The 18,732-nt window shown below is 36.7% G+C and overlaps 1 protein-coding gene across 5 annotated transcripts in view; it reads left to right on the forward strand.

The window, feature by feature from the left end:
- The window catches only part of TTLL7 (tubulin tyrosine ligase like 7), a 64,923-nt gene that overhangs the window by 12,714 nt on the left and 33,477 nt on the right, over positions 1–18,732 (forward strand). For 4 of the 5 annotated variants that reach the window (XR_010474396.1, XM_065072690.1, XM_065072689.1 and 1 more), the window contains 8 exons: positions 2,736–2,793; positions 6,669–6,827; positions 6,976–7,104; positions 8,024–8,145; positions 8,834–8,901; positions 13,863–14,021; positions 15,238–15,454; positions 17,986–18,150. Coding sequence is in view for 4 of the 5 variants with exons in the window: in XM_065072690.1 (XP_064928762.1) it covers positions 6,803–6,827; positions 6,976–7,104; positions 8,024–8,145; positions 8,834–8,901; positions 13,863–14,021; positions 15,238–15,454; positions 17,986–18,150 (885 nt within the window). In the remaining variant the exon portion in view is untranslated. The remainder of the gene's footprint in view (positions 1–2,735; positions 2,794–6,668; positions 6,828–6,975; positions 7,105–8,023; positions 8,146–8,833; positions 8,902–13,862; positions 14,022–15,237; positions 15,455–17,985; positions 18,151–18,732) is intronic. The other variant, XM_065072691.1, reaches the window with a different exon arrangement.

Consider the following 18,732-nt stretch of genomic DNA (forward strand, 5'->3'; position numbering starts at 1 on the left):
AACTGCAAAGTCAGGAAAGACCAAAAGAAAATCTCCCCTGAACTGAGACTGCGAAGTGTCCGAGGCTCTGTGCCGTGTGTGGGGCTGAGCCGGAGCTGGCGCTGAAGGGCTGTCCACACTGCAGCCGCTTATCATCACACACTTTTTATATTTTCCAGCCAAAGATACAGGTTCACAACTGTGGTACAGACTCTGTTTTGCATTGTGTTATGAAGGTGGACTGGAAGGGCCAGGGTAGTTTATGCTTTTAGTATTAGTAAATAACCATTGTAAAATTAAGTTTATTATATAGGCTGTGTTGCGGAAGGCTGAGACTAGTTCCAGGGCCTTTACTGGTTGAGGTCTTGAATGGGAAATAGCAGTTTTTAAGGTTAAGTTCACACCAAAGTAACTGGAACAGATCAGAGGTAGAGTGATGTCAACATAGCTTGGCTTGGTGGTTTTGGTAGTTCAGAGAAATTTTGGAAGCTTTAGAGATGTTTGGCATTTGGCTGAACTAGTTCAGAGAATTGTTTTAGAGAACTGCATGATTCCAAAAAGTTCTAAGTTGTGTCAATCATGTTGTTTGTATTCTTGTGTAGCTTGCAGCTGTCTGTTTAGTAAATCAAACATCTGAGAACTCTGTACCTGTATCTGAAAGAACTGCTGAATGAACATCTTGTCTCATTTGATGGTGAGAATATTGGCTGTTGAAATTAATAGATTTCCTTTTACTTCAGAATATTTTGAACCAAGCCCTAACGTCTATGCATTTTTAAGCCAGTTGACAAAAACAAGCTTATCACTTTGACATGTTGAGTTTGCATCTAGAATTTCTCTGTAGGAGTGAGAACTTGCCACCGAAGAGTTCTTTTAGCATTTTACAATAAAACTGCTTGGCTATACTTGGTTGTAGCAGGAACTTTTCAACATGTGTTTTGTCAAGAGACATTAAAAAAAATTATAAAAGGGTATGATGTTTTTAATTCTGCAGTTTGATTGCTGCAAATCGTTATTACCTTGCTATTTGAGAGTGGTAGCAAAGAAGGCATTTTTCTCTGTTATAATTTCTGTTAATGTCATAATTTCATTTTGAATTTGCGTTTTATAGCTTCATTCCAGATCCACAGTAGATTACAGTTTTGTGTAACTGGGCTAGATCTCACATACAATCTTGGGTTTTTTTCACTACTATGGTATATCCAGCCTTGAACGCCCTAACGTCTAAGGGAGCAAAAAACTTTATTAATTAAATCAGACTGAAAAAAAAAACAAACCCAAAACCCAGAAATCAGATGTTTGCTAGATCAGTGCTCCGAAGACTATTTTGAGTTCTTTGTCTTTCATGTTTCTGTGAAATGTTTGTTATTTTCTAGCTAACTGGGGAGTGGGGATTGCAGCACTGCAATGTTGTCCTTCCCTCCCTATGGTCATCTGCCAAGTTCTGTAACTATATCTTCAGTGTGTCTCTATTTCACAGTGAAAGCTCCTTCTGTCGGAGCTCTGTGGATTTCTTCCCAGCTTGCGGTGCCTTTCCAGACACTTTTGACAGCACTGAGTAAATTGCACTAATGGACTCAGAGGAAAGCAGTCTGCTAGTTTTAAAATCTATTCTGAAATATTCCACTGTTGGTGAATGGTGACTTATCTGCACACAAAGAGTGCAGGAAATTAAAATAAAACTGACAATCCAGTTTTTGTAGCATTTCACCTAAGTAAATAGGAAGGCACTTAAGAAATGTTCATTGTCTTTGAGAAGTCTTGAAATACGTGCCATGGCCTAAATCTGAAGTCAAGTTTTATGTATATAAATATATGAAGTTAAGCACATGCATGGCCCATGGAGCTTTTCAAGCTGGACACGAGCAGTGTCACAATAGCTAGAAGGAAGGAAGAGGTTCACGTTAAAAACAGTGCATTGAGTGATACAGTGTTGTCTCTGCTTTGCAACATGGAGTATCTGGTTAGTAAATTATCATTCTTAATGCTTTAATCTATTACATCAAATCTATTTTAAATGTACACATGCAATCTAGTCTCTTTTTGTCAAGGTACACAGTAGTGGTTTCATAGTTACTGGTATGATCCAGGTTTCCTGGAAGAATCTCGTTGACTTGAGTGTTCTTTGAAATAGATTCTCAAGTTGCACTGCTTTATTTTGAGTTTGAATTTGACTCCCCCTTCTCTATTTTGATCTGATTAATTCAACTTTTTTCTGAGATACTTACTCCTTGGGGAAAAAAGGGCTCTGATGGCATGCAGCTCCTATTTAGAGATTAAAAGTAACCTTTTTAGCTCCACACTGCATCAGCATGTAAAGTGAAGGCTCATGAAAGACAGGGGTCACTTGAGAACAGCATGGAGCAAATAACTTAGGAAATAAGACAGGGATTTGTTCAAAAAAGCTTCTGTATAATCAAGGGCAGAAAAATATTTTTCAGGAAATTTACTGACTTCTTACAATATGCTTAATTTGTGTAGCAGCAAAAAATACTCTTAATTTTTTATTTTCTGAAGCATATTACAACTGGTTATCAAGGAAACATGGATTATTCTGTTAACTATGAAACCGCTTCTTCCCACTGTCCCCTGCCTGTCACCCAGACACTCTCATACCTTGCTCAGACGGTTCCCTCAGATGGACTCAAGCATCTGCCAGGGTCCCTGTCTGTGTGCAATGCTTCTCTTCCCAGCAAGAGTACCTGACCTCCGCTGTCCCTGCAGGCAAAAAAGCTCTTTCTTTTGTCTCTTTCTAGGACAAGATTGTGTGCAGTGTATCTCTCCTGCTGACTCTCACACCTCTTCCAGGCAATGGTAAAGATAGCATCTCGTCTTTCTCCCCACCCCCCCCAGCAGAACACTTTGAATAAAGGTGTTTGTTTGTATAAGAATGATGAAGATGCATTAATTTCTTCTTCACAAGTCTTGCTCTATTTATAAGTTAACTGTTTTTGTTCAGCCACCCTTGAATCAGTATGGGTTCACCAATTTGTGTGTATCACAATTTCAGGAGGGAAATGGTGTATACAGTAGGAACTGTGATGCTTTTCTGTCAGAGTGTGAATTCAGAGATGTCCAATTGCTGACTTGCCAAGGTTTAGCAAGCTCTGTCAGTCCCAGTTTGGAAACAGAATACTTTCTTCCACATTATTAAAAGCAATTTCTTAGAAACTGTAGGTCACTAGAGAGAGACACCTCTACATTGTTGTAGCTGAACACAGGTTATACACTATGCTTATTTTATAAATAAAACCTTGTCACCGTTACAGGAACCAACTTGGAATTCGATGTATTCATAACCTGAGAATGCTGCTGTCATTACTGTTGTGTGATTCGGTGGGCCGTGCAATAAGCTTTGCCTTGTAACTGGCAGTTCCGCCAGGACAGCAGAGGCTGTCGACAGAGCTCTCATCCCAGCTGCCTTCCTCCAGCAACAGCCCTTCAGTTGCTGCTCCTGGAGATGTGTTCCAGGCTCTCAAATGACTCATTCCTCCAGTTAGAGGACTGCTTGTATAAAGTGTAGTCTGAGGAACAGTTGCATTTTACTTGGGAGGATTTCAGCTTTCTCAGTAGCCTGGTCTTAAGTTTTCTTGCTGCAGAATTGCAACTTCTGGTGGCATTGCACTGTCAACACAGAAAGCATGGAGATCTAAGCAGGAGCAAGTCTACTGCTCCCATGGCTTAGCCTACAACTTGCAGGCAGTGCTCTGGGTAATGCGTTCCCCCAGGTGAGATGCTGCACCTCTCATCTGTCACTTGACATGGTGGGAAGAAAAGCTGAGAGTATCCAGTTCATTGGACCTGTACTTGCCCATTGGAGAGGAGATGGTTCCAATGGGAACAAAGGAAAAGACTGCATCCTGTGTAAAACACCTTGGAAAACTAATTTAGAACTGCTGGTGTTTTGGTATTCAGTGAAATGCCTGGTTGGAGATGAGTGACTTAAGAGAAGTGAAGCAATTGTAGACATTTTTGAATTACTGTGTACAAGCTTAAGGCAGAATACCTTTCATCTTTATTGGTGCCTATGAAAAATCAAAGTCCTAGAGTAAATCTGAGTACAGAGTAAAATAACAATCCCTTTTGTCTTTGAAGAACTTGTCAAATCAGGATTTGACAAATAGACTATGTGTGTCTTTGTAACAAGGTTTGACATTAGAAGAGTGCATGCTTCAGCTGTGATGATAAAAGTACGTCATCCGTAATCTTGTCCAGAAAAGAGTTACCTCAGTGATCAGTTTGCAAGATTTATGTTAGAGTCAGTCCAATTACTTCGTTTTCCATATGGCCAAACTACTAATTGTTTGTAGGCTACTCTAGAGGTGACCATAAATCTTTACCATCAACTCATGTACGTGTGCTAAAAAGTTGACTGGTTGAAAGTCACAGATATTGGGTGTTGGTGCTTTCTGTTTAAAGCCTAAAGAGTATTCTTCTCAAGGGAGTAGAGTAGGTTCTATATAAAGAAAAACAGTAATTCAACAATGTGGTACAGTTTGGAGCTTTATGGTCCACCTTCAGAATACAGTGTGTAACTTTGGGCAGATATTTTTCTGTGATTATAAGCTGAATGAAAGCTCTGTGAGCTGCTTGGTTTTTACTACCGTATCATAGCTTGTAAATCTTGCTGTATTAGCAAGGGCTGGTGTTTCTCACAGGGAAGTATTAATTGTCTTGACATTCTTCCAAATTTGTTAAAAGCTTTCAGCCAGTATGGTGACAGAACAACTAGCAGGCAGTTGTGTGTGTGCGTACAAGTCCTTAGCTGGCTAACAGATGAACTTCAGTATTATTCCCAGGAACTGACTGTGTCTTGTTCTCTCTTGGTATTCTTAGCTTGAGACACAGATAACGTGCAATACTCAGTGAGTCATTTTGTCCAGCTCTGCTTTTCCTTCTCAGTGGTTTTGAGGAGAATGAATGCTTTGCTTTCTCATCTCTGTGTGTAATTTTAGGACACCAGCAGACAAGAGGACTTTCAGGGCACCTTCTCAGAGCATCCGAAACATTAAAACAGTAAAATGGCCTGCCCGTTTTGGTTCAGTTTGGGGGGATTTTCTTAGCAAGTTCTGGTTCAGCAAAGTAGATTGCAAGTAGGTATGGCTGAGGGTTACCACTATGCTGTCACACATTTATCTGTGTATAAAACATCTGTTCTTACTTTCTGCATAAATACACAGTGTCATGTTCTAGTGTTAATTTGTGGCACTCCACTACATAAACATGATGGAGATTTGGTTGCCTTATTACAAAGCAGAATTTTGCCCCTAGCATACTGACCACAGCTGTAAAAGAACCACAATCTGCTCTTTTTATCCTTTTGTGTTAATGGATTGCTAAGGGTAAATTTCTGTCTTAAAAGGAAATAAGATCTTGCAGCTCAAGGTATCTGCTTTTATATGTCCTTACCAAGAGGATGACTTGTCCAGAATATAAATATCTCTCTGTCTCACTGACATACGTATACACACACATGTATAAATAAAAATTGAGGATTTGTAAGTAATGCTTTGGTAATTCTACTAATGCAAATCTTGTCCAATCTTACGACCAAACATGTGTCACATCATAAGTCATAGCTGCACTTTACCGTAATTACTGGTATTTATAGTAGAAGAAATTACTTTGGGGGGACTTGTATTCCCCCCAAACTGAACCAAAATGGGCAGGTCATTTTAAATAAGTTTTGCAATCACCACAAGTGGCAACACGAACTAATCTAAAGCTAGTGTAAGGAGCTTTTGCCACACATATAATTGCAGAAAAGAAATGAAAGAATTTAAAACTCAGTGGCTTTTATATGTTTCAAAACCTTGTAAATCTGCTTGAGGCAGCCTGCCAGAGACATTTGTTTTCTTGCAGAATTTGCCTGAAGTCATACAGCAGCGTGTTTAGAAGCCTTTTATTCCCGAGGTTTTTTTCCTAATATTTTAACCCATTGTTTTTATGTGCTTAAGACGGACTTACAAAACTTCTTAATATATGAGATTTTCATACGCGGTAATGTATCCATAGAGGAAAAACAAAAAGAAATTTTGTATTAGTGTAGACATGAAAAATAGCATTTTATGCAAATAATTACTCATTTTAGAAACTGACAATTTAGAAACTTGTCACTGAAAGCATTTTTGAAGTTATGTCTGTTGTGTCATGGAGTGATCATGAAGCTACAGCCATGTGTTACTAAGAAGTTATTCAACATTTTAAATATGTTGAAAAATGAAAAACTGGAAAAAGATTATTAAGGTGATTTCAGTGATTTGCCTATTAGTACCTGAAAACACATAATACAGTGTGTCTCATTTTAAATTTTTAATTAAAGTATAGTTTAAAATTACTATAAATTCAGTGAGCTTTGTAGAGAGACAAGTTTGCGGTATTGATTGACTTCAGTGTTACCTATTTTCGTGTCCAAAATCTCCCATGCACAAAAGAAAGTAAAGAGGTGAGTTAACATAATCTCGGTTTGAAAATTAGTGCAGAATGTTTTTTGTCAGAAACAAAACAATTGAATTGTAATGAACAAAGTTCCATATTTACATTAACTTGATCAATCTTTAAAAGTAAGCATTACTTTTGACTTGTTATTAAAAACATTTCCATATTTAGTTTTCTGCTGTTTATATTTGTCTAGATTTCTCTATAACAAAGCCTCTCATGTTTTTAACATAGCTATTTATCCATTCCAGAACTAATATTTGCTACAACCAGAGACTGAAATGCTATGACTGGAGCTTTAAATAATTTGCCTTTGACGGCTCCATCATTTTCTGAGAACTTGGAACGGATTTTCGGCTCAGCTTCTGCACTATCCTAGGTTATAATGCCATCCTTGCCTCATGAGAGAGGTATGCTAGTCTTGGATTTTTAATATAGCCTGTTAATTAATCAGTATGCTTGTTCCTCAAAGCTGTAATGAAGGAAATGTTTGTACTTTTAGTTCATTTGTGTGTGTTATTTGAGATATGTTGATAGTTACAACATTATTTTTCAAAGATAACCATGGGACTGCTCCTCTGACTTTGAGTTCGGAACTACCCTATCAAAGCACAATTAAAAGAAAAGTCAGAAAGAAGAAGAATGGAGTCATCACTGCAAATGTTGCTGGCACAAAATATGAAATTGGTAGGAAGCTACATATTTTATTTTCATCCTAATAGCTATTGACATGAATGAATTACTAACTAATGGGGTGAATTAATGGACTTTGTGTCAAGCTGGCAGCGAGACATTTCCAACGGATTTTCTTTTGTAAGAAACCTTTGTCTTTTTTTGTACCATTGAGTTGATAGCTTTGAACACTGTGCATCTATTATGCCCCATTTGTTACTCAGGGAAGGGACTTGAAATAAAATAATCAAGAAGGCTGTGGAAAAAACCCTCTAATTATGAATTGCTTATGTATTTTGAAGTTTCCTTAAAGCCTTGAAAGATGAACAGTGTGAATTTAATGTTAAATGCCCTAATTGTTATAGAGGTTTCTCAATAAAATCAACTAGTGATTTGTATTTTGATGCTTGGGGCTACTTAAAAAAACTTCTTTTTCTATTGAACCTTTGTTATGCCTGGCACATAATCCATCTTTTCTCCTTTATTTAAATATTAAAATAACTTATGCATTTGCTTTTGTAACTACTGGATCTTGACTAAGGAGGCATTCTTGTCCCCGGTCTGCAGTGACAGTTGTGTCATCACTGTTTTAAAATTAACATATGTGTTAGCCAAGATTAAGTCTAAAAGCCGTGCAAGTGGACTTTTACTAGATAGTTGTGGAATGTCCTGAAGCTCTTTACTGTTCCCATCAGTGGTTGTGCTCTGATTCCAGCCTCAGTACAAGGTGCTATAATGTTGTAATGACAGGTTTGCAATAGACTGATAAATGTATTGCAAGATAAATAATAGCTTGCATGCCAACGTTGTTCTCAGACAAAGGGTTGAATATTGGAAGTATTTAAAATCATGATTGATTTTTTTTTTTTTTAATTTTGAAAATGAATCACTTTGGAGATTCAAAACGTTCCTTAAGTCTGTGATTTCTCCATAGTACGTGTGGTAATACAAGAAATGGGATTTGTGAAAACACGTGATGAAGATGAAACAGCTAATCTTATATGGAGCGATTCTGCTGTGCAACATGAAAAGATTGCTGAACTACGGAACTATCAGGTAGAGTGGTAGTGAGGACTTCTGACATGTATCAGTAAACTACTGCACTCTGAAATGTCCAGTAATGTGTCACTTTTGGTCAGTTTCTTTATGGAGAGAAAAATACTCCACAAAACACCACCAACCAGACTGCAATAAGGCTATACCACTGCATATTTTAAAATCTTATTCTCTTTTCCAGAGTTATTTGTTCATACCACTTGGAATCTGATGTTTAAATATCTGGGGGTGTTCTTTCATGCTTTTGTCTGCCAGTTGGGTGTTGTGAATGCTCAGAGTTTGAAAGAAGATGCAAAACATCCTTTATAAGTTGCTCATAAGCTTTTAAGCAGTAAGTTAAGCAGCAGAGCTCTCTCCCCAGTTTCTGTGAATAAATAATGACTTTTTTTTGACTTCGTGGTGGCATTCTTTGTTCCTAGAAAGTTTTGTAAGAGTATGATAATATCCTTTCAAGTCTGAAATGAAATCAGTGGACATACTCATGTTGGTGGAGGAGAGTACAACTTAGAGTATCTCTAGTATTACTAAGAATGCATAGTAAAATGTAAGATATTACCTTGAATGATTTATATGTAACAATAATTATGTTTGTCTGAGCATGCAGTTGAACATTTTAAACAATTGTATTAGGTATTGCCAGCAGAACTAAAACCTACCAACTAACTTTCTTTTTTTTCTCCTTCCTCAGAGAATAAACCATTTTCCAGGAATGGGAGAGATCTGCAGAAAGGATTTTCTGGCAAGAAACATGACTAAGTAATCTTTCTTTTAATATTAAGTTTTTCAACCATGGCATTAAATGCAGTACAATAATGAGTTATTGCTTATAAGGTTTGTTTATTTTAACTAAGAGGCTTTGAGTGGACCGAGAATAATTTCCAAAGTTCCTTAATAACTTTGGCTCTGGTCCTGATCTATAGCATCAGAGTGGGCTCCTGTATCTCTCCAGTTGAATTCAGTGGAAAAGAATGTGGCTTCAGTTCTCTGTATAACCTTGCAAAATGTAGGACAGTGCCTTAAATTATTGCATGAAACACTTAATACATAATACCCAGGCATATATCATGTAATGGTAGAATGGAAAAAATAACTAGTATTTGGACGGATATTATTTGTTTAAAATAATTAATGACTATTTTTGTGTATAACGAATTTAGGAAACATGAAGCATCTTACTGTTTATATAAGAATTAAGTCAGAGAGGCTCCTTTGTCTCAGTCATAAATTCTTCTCACTCTAGTGGAATAACTGTGTTCTGAGGAATTATCCTAGCTGAGAAACTGTGAGTAAGACCTGTGAGAAAACAATACTAAGTAATCATTCAACAACCTGGTAATAAAGAAAAGCTTAGGGAATAATGTGTGTGAATGTTTTAATTCTTCTAATCCAAATTAGTTTATAGAGGAATTATTAAGAGAGTTAATATTTTGATCCCCAATGTTACCTACATGGCATTTCCTGTTGCCAGAACAGAACTTCTTTTCATACATTAATGTAATTAATGTGATACCACCTCTCTCTCTGTCTTTTTCCTGTTCTGTATCTACAACGCATTGCTTCTAGAAAGTATCCAAGTATTACGATGCAAATATTACATGCATTGCGATGGTGCCTACATGTGGGCCAATACATTGACTTGGGTCAATACATGTTATACAAGCACTTTTCACTGCCCCTTCCAGACTTAAAAGTAAAAACGTGGAGGTAGCACACGGAGGCAAATAGCTGTTTGGAGAGGTCTAGAGAACAACGGAACAACATCGCGTAGGCAGTGCTGTCCCTGTATACTGCTACAGTTCTGTGCAAGAAAGGGCAGAAGGCTTGTCTTATCACACACACATTGTTTTCCAATGCAGTTTGGTTATACCTCTTTCAGCCTACTGAGTTCAGGGTTCAAAACACAGTTTCAAGCTACTCAATGCAGAGATTGCACATAATAAGATAGGAATAATTGATATGATAACTCTGGGTCAAACATATCTGTGTTGTGATTTCACGAGGTATAAGAGGGTTTTAATCAGTCTGTTTTTCACAGTACTAGCCTCACAATTCAATGCTTAGTATTCATAATTTATAAAAATCAAAATGCCTTGAGACTTCTTGTGAAATAGAAATCACAAGTCAGTTGTGGTCTGTGGTTGGGCAGGCTCTTGTCGGTAGAGGATTTTGTTCCATACAGCTGCTGTTCTGTATTAAAATGTATTTGAACAGGGTAGTGCAGAAACACTAATTCTGTTCTTTTGCAATGTTTTCTGTTCCTGATACTGACTCATACAGAACAGCTGTGGTTTTCATACTGTTGAGAGTTGCTGAAACAACTGTTGAGCGTTGGTAGAGAGTAGATTATTTTTCTTTTACTTCTACCTTTGTTGTTATATTGATCTCACCCTTCCATTTTCTGCAAGCTGTTGGGAATGGAGCAAAAGAACAAAGCTGCTGGGCTCTGAGAGGCAAATGCTCTTCAGGAGGAACCACACTTCAGGAATTCCTCTTGCAGCCAGTATTCAGGCACTTTGCGTCACAGAACAACGTGATGTTCACATGCAGAAGGGTAGAAAGGAGTGTTGTAATATGTAGTGTGTGTAATTTGAAAGAAGACAACCCAGCACAGAAAGTGTAAGGACACAGAGTGATGGAACAGATAGAAGCAGAAATGGAACTGAGAACAGAAGGAGGCACAAGTATTGGTTCACGGGGAATAATTGGAACACAGAAAACAAAAAACAATAGAGGTGCCATTGTAGGGCCAACTAGGTCTTAATTTCTGTAAATGGTCTCTTAGATGAGATCTCATGTGAAGGGTAAGTGTGGTTGCAGAATGAATACAGTAAGTGGGGGAGAAGGTGTCCAGAACAAATGGGAAGGGCAACAGACTAGCATATGTGATGGGTTTTTTTGCACCTTTGTTGTTTATATTTAAAAGGTTTGTCAGATGATCATCCATACCTGCCCACTAACCTCCTTTTATACATGAAAAGTCAGAGGATCTTGAAACTGAGGTAGTGGAACCTGTGTTATTAGACTGACAGCTCATGTCTTCAGTAACCTACATTTTGTTCAACACCTTTTATTCTTTTGCACAGAAAGCACCCTGAGAAACAAGAGCATAGTCTGACCACATCCATGAGCTAGAATAGCACTCAGAAGAACACTAACTTTTTGTTTAATTCTTAGACCTTCTGGTAAGAACTGCAAAGGCTAAAGGATGCAGTAGTGGACTGCAGATGTGCTGGAAAATAGGGCTATTGTGGTGGAATGGGTCTTGATTCTACAAGCTACTTGGTGTCCCTAAGCCATTTCTGAATATGACCAAGGGAAGAACAGAACTGAATTCTTTTGTTGAAAGTTGTAGTGAGCACCAGAAGTTGTAAACAATGGTTAAGTATTCTGCTTTGTGTTATTAAGTATTTGTAGTCTATGCAGTTATGCATAAGATAAAGATGTATAGAACTGATGTACTTAGAAAAAGGCATATAAAGCTAATGTACTTGCGGTCACAAAATAATATAAATATATCTAGAACACCGTGAAGCTATATTCATTGAGTAGAGAGAATGTGTATTGAAACCTGTAAGTTAACTGGCAAGTCTCTTATCACGTAACACTTCAGGATGCATGTGATAAATAATTTGGAGAGGGATGGAAACTAACACAAGAATTGCTTTTTGCCTAAAAATAGGATAATTTCTGCCTAGATAAGCTATTCAGTTAGCAAGGTAATATCATTTGTAAATATATAGCAGATGGAGAATAGTTTAAAAATATGCACGAATCATGAATTATATCTATTTATGTTTTTAAAAACTTTTTAATGAATAATTGGTGTCTTTCATCAAAACAGATGTGTAAAAATAATACTTACAATGAAGCTGCAGAAGCACTGAACCTCACGCAGTACTTCAAGACTACTATAGCTATTGTGGTTTCTGGAGAGCGTTTGTTAGGTAGTTGGCTAAACAATTTGGTGACAGTGTATCTATTATACCAGCAGGACTTGGCTGCAGTCCTCGCCTTACAGATGTGCTTGGCAGCTCTGTTTTTTTCCATTAGTATTTGAGCCACTTAAAGAAAAAGTGTCTTGTGCTGCTATAGGCTCATAGTAGATATGAAAAATTGAAATGATATTGTAAGTCTCTTTTACATTTAAGTTATCCTGATGTTGTTGATTTTCATTACAAAAGGAGAAGTATACCTAAATCTGTAATTAATTAAAAAGTATTAAATTCATCATAGTGCCATTTAAAAAAAAAAAATCAAATTTGGGGAGCTTCCTATGTCAGTTAGTTTGTTTTTAAACATCAAGCCACTTTCTCCTGGTCTGTGGATATTTGTATTTTAGATGTGTCCGCCCTGTGTTCCAGAGTGGTTTTGAGTTATCCTAACTAATTTCACATGAAGTTATGAACGAAGTTTCAGGTATTCTAAGTACGTGAAACAAGGTATCTACACAAGTGTTTAACTCAGCAAAGACTATAATTTTATGCTGCTGAGAACTATGGTATAGTAGTCTGCATAGTGCCACCATTGCTCCTATAACTTGGCCATTAACTGGTATTAAAGCTACTTTGTTTAAAGGTGACCCATATGTATTTAGCCCATACTGCCAGTCAGCTATAGGTATATGCTTCCTGTCTGCCAGCTACACAGCTTTGTATGGTGCAAACTTCTGCTAACTGCATTCGCTACCATTTTTCCTCTTCTGTTTGTCTTTTCTGCACTCAGACTGCAGAGCTGTGAAATGAGAGATGCTCACTGCATCTCCCTGTTAAGGCAGGGAGATTGGGACCTCACTGTATCCTTTAACCAGATTCGGTTTTTCAGATTGTTCCTTATGACGTCTTAAGCTTACTTTAGGCTTACTACTTCTATTTCTACCCCCTTGTCTTGCTTTGCATTTCTTTGATTCCTTTTGACTAAATAAGGTGCTCAAAGACTCTTAATCACAATATGCTGGTACCAAACACAAATCCAAGCTTGTGTGTTTTGCCCTATATTGGAAGTGCATGAGCAGTTGCTTGGCCTGTGTGAAAGTATATTTACTACAGTTCCTTACTTCTGAAATTCCTTCAAAAGACTAGAAAAAAAAACTCTTCTTAAATTGCTTTAGTTTTAATTTTAAATTCAATCCTTGTTATTAATATTTTTTTGCACTCATGGAGAAAACCCAAAGAGGCCAGGTCCTTGTTTTTGTGTGTGTTGATCCTCATATATCCCCAAATACATACCAATAAGAAAACTAAAATACTTGCCAAATATACCCACCTCTCCCAAGAGGAAAAGGGGTGGGAGGGGAGTGGGGAAGGAGGAATCCGGGAGTCTATTAGGTAGGGAAAGGTCTGTAATCACGTGGTCTATTGTAAGTTTAATATCTCTAGCAATAGGAATAGCATTAAATCATCTGAGTAACTGAACAAACACTATAACAGGAGTGAGATGGACACCAAGAAATGAGATGGTTGCCAGTAACATAATAAGCAAATATGGTATGATAATAAGCAAAAATGCACAAGATTTTCTGCTTTTGTTTTTCTTAAAGTATGCATATGAATATAGAATAGGGCTCTAACTGTTCTTAAACAACGGCAGAAGTTTGCTTTCATATTACAGCATTTTGCCAAAAAGGTTTCCATGTCAAATTATTGCAAATGCTTTTTAATCCTGAGGACTGATACATCCAAGTAGTTAAAAGATATTGGCTCAATTACACTTTTTTTCAGAATGATCAAGAGTCAGCCTCAGGAGTATAGTTTTATTCCTCGAACATGGATCTTCCCTGCAGAATACACACAGTTTCAAAACTATGTAAAAGAATTGAAAAAGAAACGTAGACAGAAAACTTTCATAGTCAAACCAGCTAATGGTGCCATGGGACATGGGTAAGTTTTGTGTTAACTTTGGTATTCTTACCTATTAAAGGTGAAATTCAGTGCTATTTACAACATTACAGAAGCTGTGTATTAGTAAGAAGTTTGTGGTTCATGTTTTATCATCAGTATAAGAAAGTTCATATATTAGACAAGGGCTGTTTTGGTTTTAGATATTTAAATTTTAGCTTGTATTGCTTTTAATATCAGTTTGGGTTTTACAGTATAGTAAAGCTTTTAGTTACTAAAAATATTGCCTTGACATTGGACATTTTTAAGATTCAGCTGGAGAGGGTGCTGGACCATCTTGTCTAGACTGTGCTTTGGCTGAGAAAGGTTGGACCAGATGGTCCTTGTGCTTCTTTCCAACCTGGTATTCTATGTTTCTACGATAAGTGTAAAAGTAAAGTCCCCAAACTTTTCAGTTTCCTTATTTTTCAGTCCTCTTGGTAAGGGCAAATATAAGCTGAGGGGAAAGGTAGCAGAATAATTCAGAGAAATACCTGGAAAGTACTTCAGTGTATTCAGCACCAGAACACTGAAATGAATTATAAATAATAGATGGTAAGATTAAGGCAAAAATGCCATGGCAGTTCAGGGTTTAATAATGATACAATGAAAAATGTTAGCTATTACAGTTATTTAAAAGTCTGTGTAGTAAGGGACTGCCAATGTATAGCCTGTACATAAACCATTTTTTATTCTGACATGGGGAAACTGGAATACAGAACTACTGAGCTTAATCTATGCCATCCTTAGCCGTAACAATCAGTGTCCTGCTCTGCAAACATCATCATGAAGTCAGGTTAGCACTGAAAGTTCTTTGCAACTTTCGCCTCAGGCAGAAGTTGTGACAAAGAAAGAGTGGAAGCCTATTTTTAGAGCTGCATGGGTAAGAATAATCACAGAAACTGGAGACTTGTCGTTCTGCCAAACAATTTCCAAGTGTAGAGGGAACCCATTATTACAAACTGTTGAATCAAAGGAAGCAGAAAGTTATTTTGAAACAGCTCGTTGCCTTTTTTCATCCAGTGAAGCACCATAAAGGACAGGAAACCAAGAGCCATGCAAGCGAATGGCACTTTTTCTCCACCCTACAAATCATATGTGTAAGTCTCTTTCTCCAGATAGACTTTGGCCTGACTACCTGGCTGGGTGATCATGAAAATCTATTCTGAAGAATAATATTGAAGTTCCATGTTTTTGACATAACTTTTGTTTTTACCAGGATCTCTTTAATAAGAAATGGAGAAAAGTTACAAGCTCAGGATCACTTGATTGTTCAGGAATATCTTGACAAACCATTTCTTATGGAAGGCTACAAGTTTGATTTACGTGTGTATATTCTTGTGACCTCCTGTGATCCATTGAAAGTATTTTTATATCATGATGGACTGGTGAGAATGGGCACAGAAAAGTATCATCCCCCCAGTGACTCAAATTTGGTAAGTTGGAGTTTATTCCAATTTATTGCTTATGTATGTACACTTCTACCTTTGTAGCGTCTGGAGGAGGTAAAAGAAAATAAGTTGTGACATGAGATGTAATTTGGTGCTCACCTGGCTGAACTTTTGCATTGTCATTGAAGAGAGAAAATCATAGATATTTAACTCATGCTTTTCTATCAAAATCACAAGTGTAGCCATATTATTGCATCTGTATGAAAATTGTATGTGACTTTGCATGTGTGGATGCTAAAAAGTTTAAATATTTCTTACAAGAAAGAAAAACAGGTCAATTATAGACATTCAATCCAGAGAAGATGAAGTAAACAAAATCATTTCAAGAACAGTTACAGTGCTATTATATATTTATCCGAGACACAAGGTGGGGTGGCGTGGAGAATAAGGTTTATCTTCTGCTCAATTTAGAGCTTCTGCTGAGGATCCTACAATGTTTCAGCTGTTTCAGCAGAAAACAGAGCGACACAAAAGGCCAGCGCATGGCAGTGGACACTGCACGCCCTGAACGCGAGGGGATCTGCTGCTGGGGCTGTGTCAGGTCCCTGCTTCAGCAGGGAAAGGCAAATGTTCTTCACAACTTCAGGGTCATACAGCAGGGCTGCCTGTAAACTTGGAGAGAACCAAGAAATAGTCAGGGACAGGCTAAAGTTTTTGGACACTTTAAGCCTCCTGTTCACTGTATTGTACCTTCACCTGTTGAGAGCTGTCAGCCTTCTCCTCTGGCACAGACCAAAATGCAGATGTCTGTAAGATAGAAGTGTTAATAGATTTGAAGCACTGGGAGGCACCAGTAGGTTTGGGATTCTTAGACCTCACTCTGTACTCCATTGCTACTGTATCTTTCCTTTTCTGTACCACGTACTTTTAGAGTGGTTTCCATGTAATTACATGACAACAGATGAGGAACCTTTTTTCCTACTTGTCACTTAAAATTGTGACTGGCTCCTTGGAAGAACGCAGGAGCCCAGTACAAATGGCATTTCTGCAAGAGTTCCAAAATTATATTTTTAATAGTTTGCTTTTAATATTTTTTAAATTGTTGCTAATCTCGGCATTAGCAGTGCCGAAATATGCTCTGAGTGGATAAACAGAACAGGCAGTTGTTTCTGTGTTCTCACAACTGTTCATGTTGTAGTTTGTCTATTGTATGAATTAACCTGACTTATCACTAATGTCATTGTTCTTTGGATGAAATTGTTGCTATAACTTCAGACTAAAGTTGAGTTCAGATGTTTAATGAATGTTCTAAAAACAATTTCATTTTTTTTTCTAGTCTGAAAAATAGTTGCCTTTGTCTGAAATAATTTGAATTTCATGGAAAGATGACATTTATAATGACTCAAAACCAATAGACTTCAGAATGATTCTTAAAGCAGTAATTAGAAGCCATGGGAGAAATTAATTAGTTGTAGTGCTAATACAACATATTGTTAACTAACCTGCAATTAAGTTGACTTGATTTTGTTAGTTTCATTAAGGTTTTTCAAACATAAGTAAGAACAATGACATAAATGACAGCAGAAATCTTGGGTTATCTATTTTCTGTCTTATCAAAAGGGAACTGGAACAGAAGGTTTATGGTCAGCTTAGAATATCAACTCAAGTAAGGAATCAAATATGACAGACAACTGTCACTGTGATGATGACAGTTGTCATGGTAGTGTAGGTGGAAAGCTGAATTGATACCTCTACTGGGAGATAATGGAAACATATAAATCATGATTTAGAAATTGTGCTTGGAAAGGTTACATCTATCTATCTATCTATCTATCTATCTATCTATCTATCTATCTATCTATCTATGTATTTATTTTTAATGCAACCAATAACACGAATGTATTGCTGGTGACATTTTGCTCCATAAAGGAACTATAGCATTCCCTCATTGATGTAAAGTATATATTGATATTTACCTCCCTCTAATGTATGGCTGCCAGCCAGTCAAAAATGAGCAATTTTCGCAGGTATCAACAAGACAGATGAGTTTATATGTGAAAGGTATTTTAAAGTATCGCTATAATGAGAAATTTTCTCATAAATAAACTACAGTGAAAACTGAAATGTGGGATTGTCTATGAAACAGATGCCAGAGTGTTTTTTAATGCTTTTTAAAAGTAGCACTTTGAAATACCATCTTTATTGTTTGCTTCTTGTGGAATGTAATCATTCTGTAAGTTATGATAACTGTTCTTCACTTTTTTAGGTAGTTGTTTACATATAGACCTCTAAAATGGCAAATACATTATATTGCCCAAAGAGATGTTGACTGTTAGGTTGGTTGAAATATGAGCAGAAGTTTTGTTATAAGGTGGCTGAAACATTCAGTAGGTGAAATCTCCAAGAACTGGAAACAGTAAATCTACACATAGTGTTATTTGCAAATATCAAATATCAAGTCTTTCACTGTGTCATTATTGAATTAACTTTTTTTTTTTTCTTTTAATTGTTTTGAATTGACTATTCTAGAGTTCTATTTAAGGGGCTTTTTTTTATGTCTTTTCTCCCTTTTTTAGAGTCAATTGTATATGCATCTGACTAACTACTCTGTCAATAAACATAATGAACGCTTTGAACGGGATGAAACAGAAGACAAAGGAAGCAAACGCTCCATAAAATGGTTTACTGAATTTCTAGAAACAAATAATCTGGATGTCTCCAAATTCTGGAGTGATATTTCAGTAAGATAAAATTAATACACTTTATTTTGTGTATGTATATTCTTAGAAAATTAATTGCTTCTGCCATCTGCTTTACTGGAATCCAGAATGATTTTCTAAACTTTATTAATCCAAATTGCCAGGAATGCATGGAACAAAGGACATTACTATAAGTGATGATTATATTTTTAAAAGGCTAAATATAGAGTTTGATTAGAAATTAAATTTTAAACTTTTTCTGAGACACAAAAGCCCTTTTAAACAATTATTCACATAAAGGATATGATACAAAGGAGCCATACCATTTAAATTCTTGGAGTCTTTTCTGGAATATGAAGTTAATTTTATGTGTGATTATTTACAAAATTGTAGTCAGCAGTGCATATGTCTGTGAAGTGGAACCTGTGTCATTGAAGTCTGTGGTTACGTTACAGGCGTCTTTAGGTGAGGAACAGACCTAAGATTGTTAGAGCTTGGGCATCATCTGTACGTGTGATTCTGAGAATGTATATTGAAAATTGTATTGCAAAATGAAATGGGTGAAGATTGGCTATGCTATACTTTGTTCCAAATACACCTTTAGCATTTAAGTTATTACGTATC

Source organism: Columba livia, chromosome 8, assembly GCF_036013475.1.
Source record: "Columba livia isolate bColLiv1 breed racing homer chromosome 8, bColLiv1.pat.W.v2, whole genome shotgun sequence".
NCBI lineage: Eukaryota > Metazoa > Chordata > Aves > Columbiformes > Columbidae > Columba > Columba livia.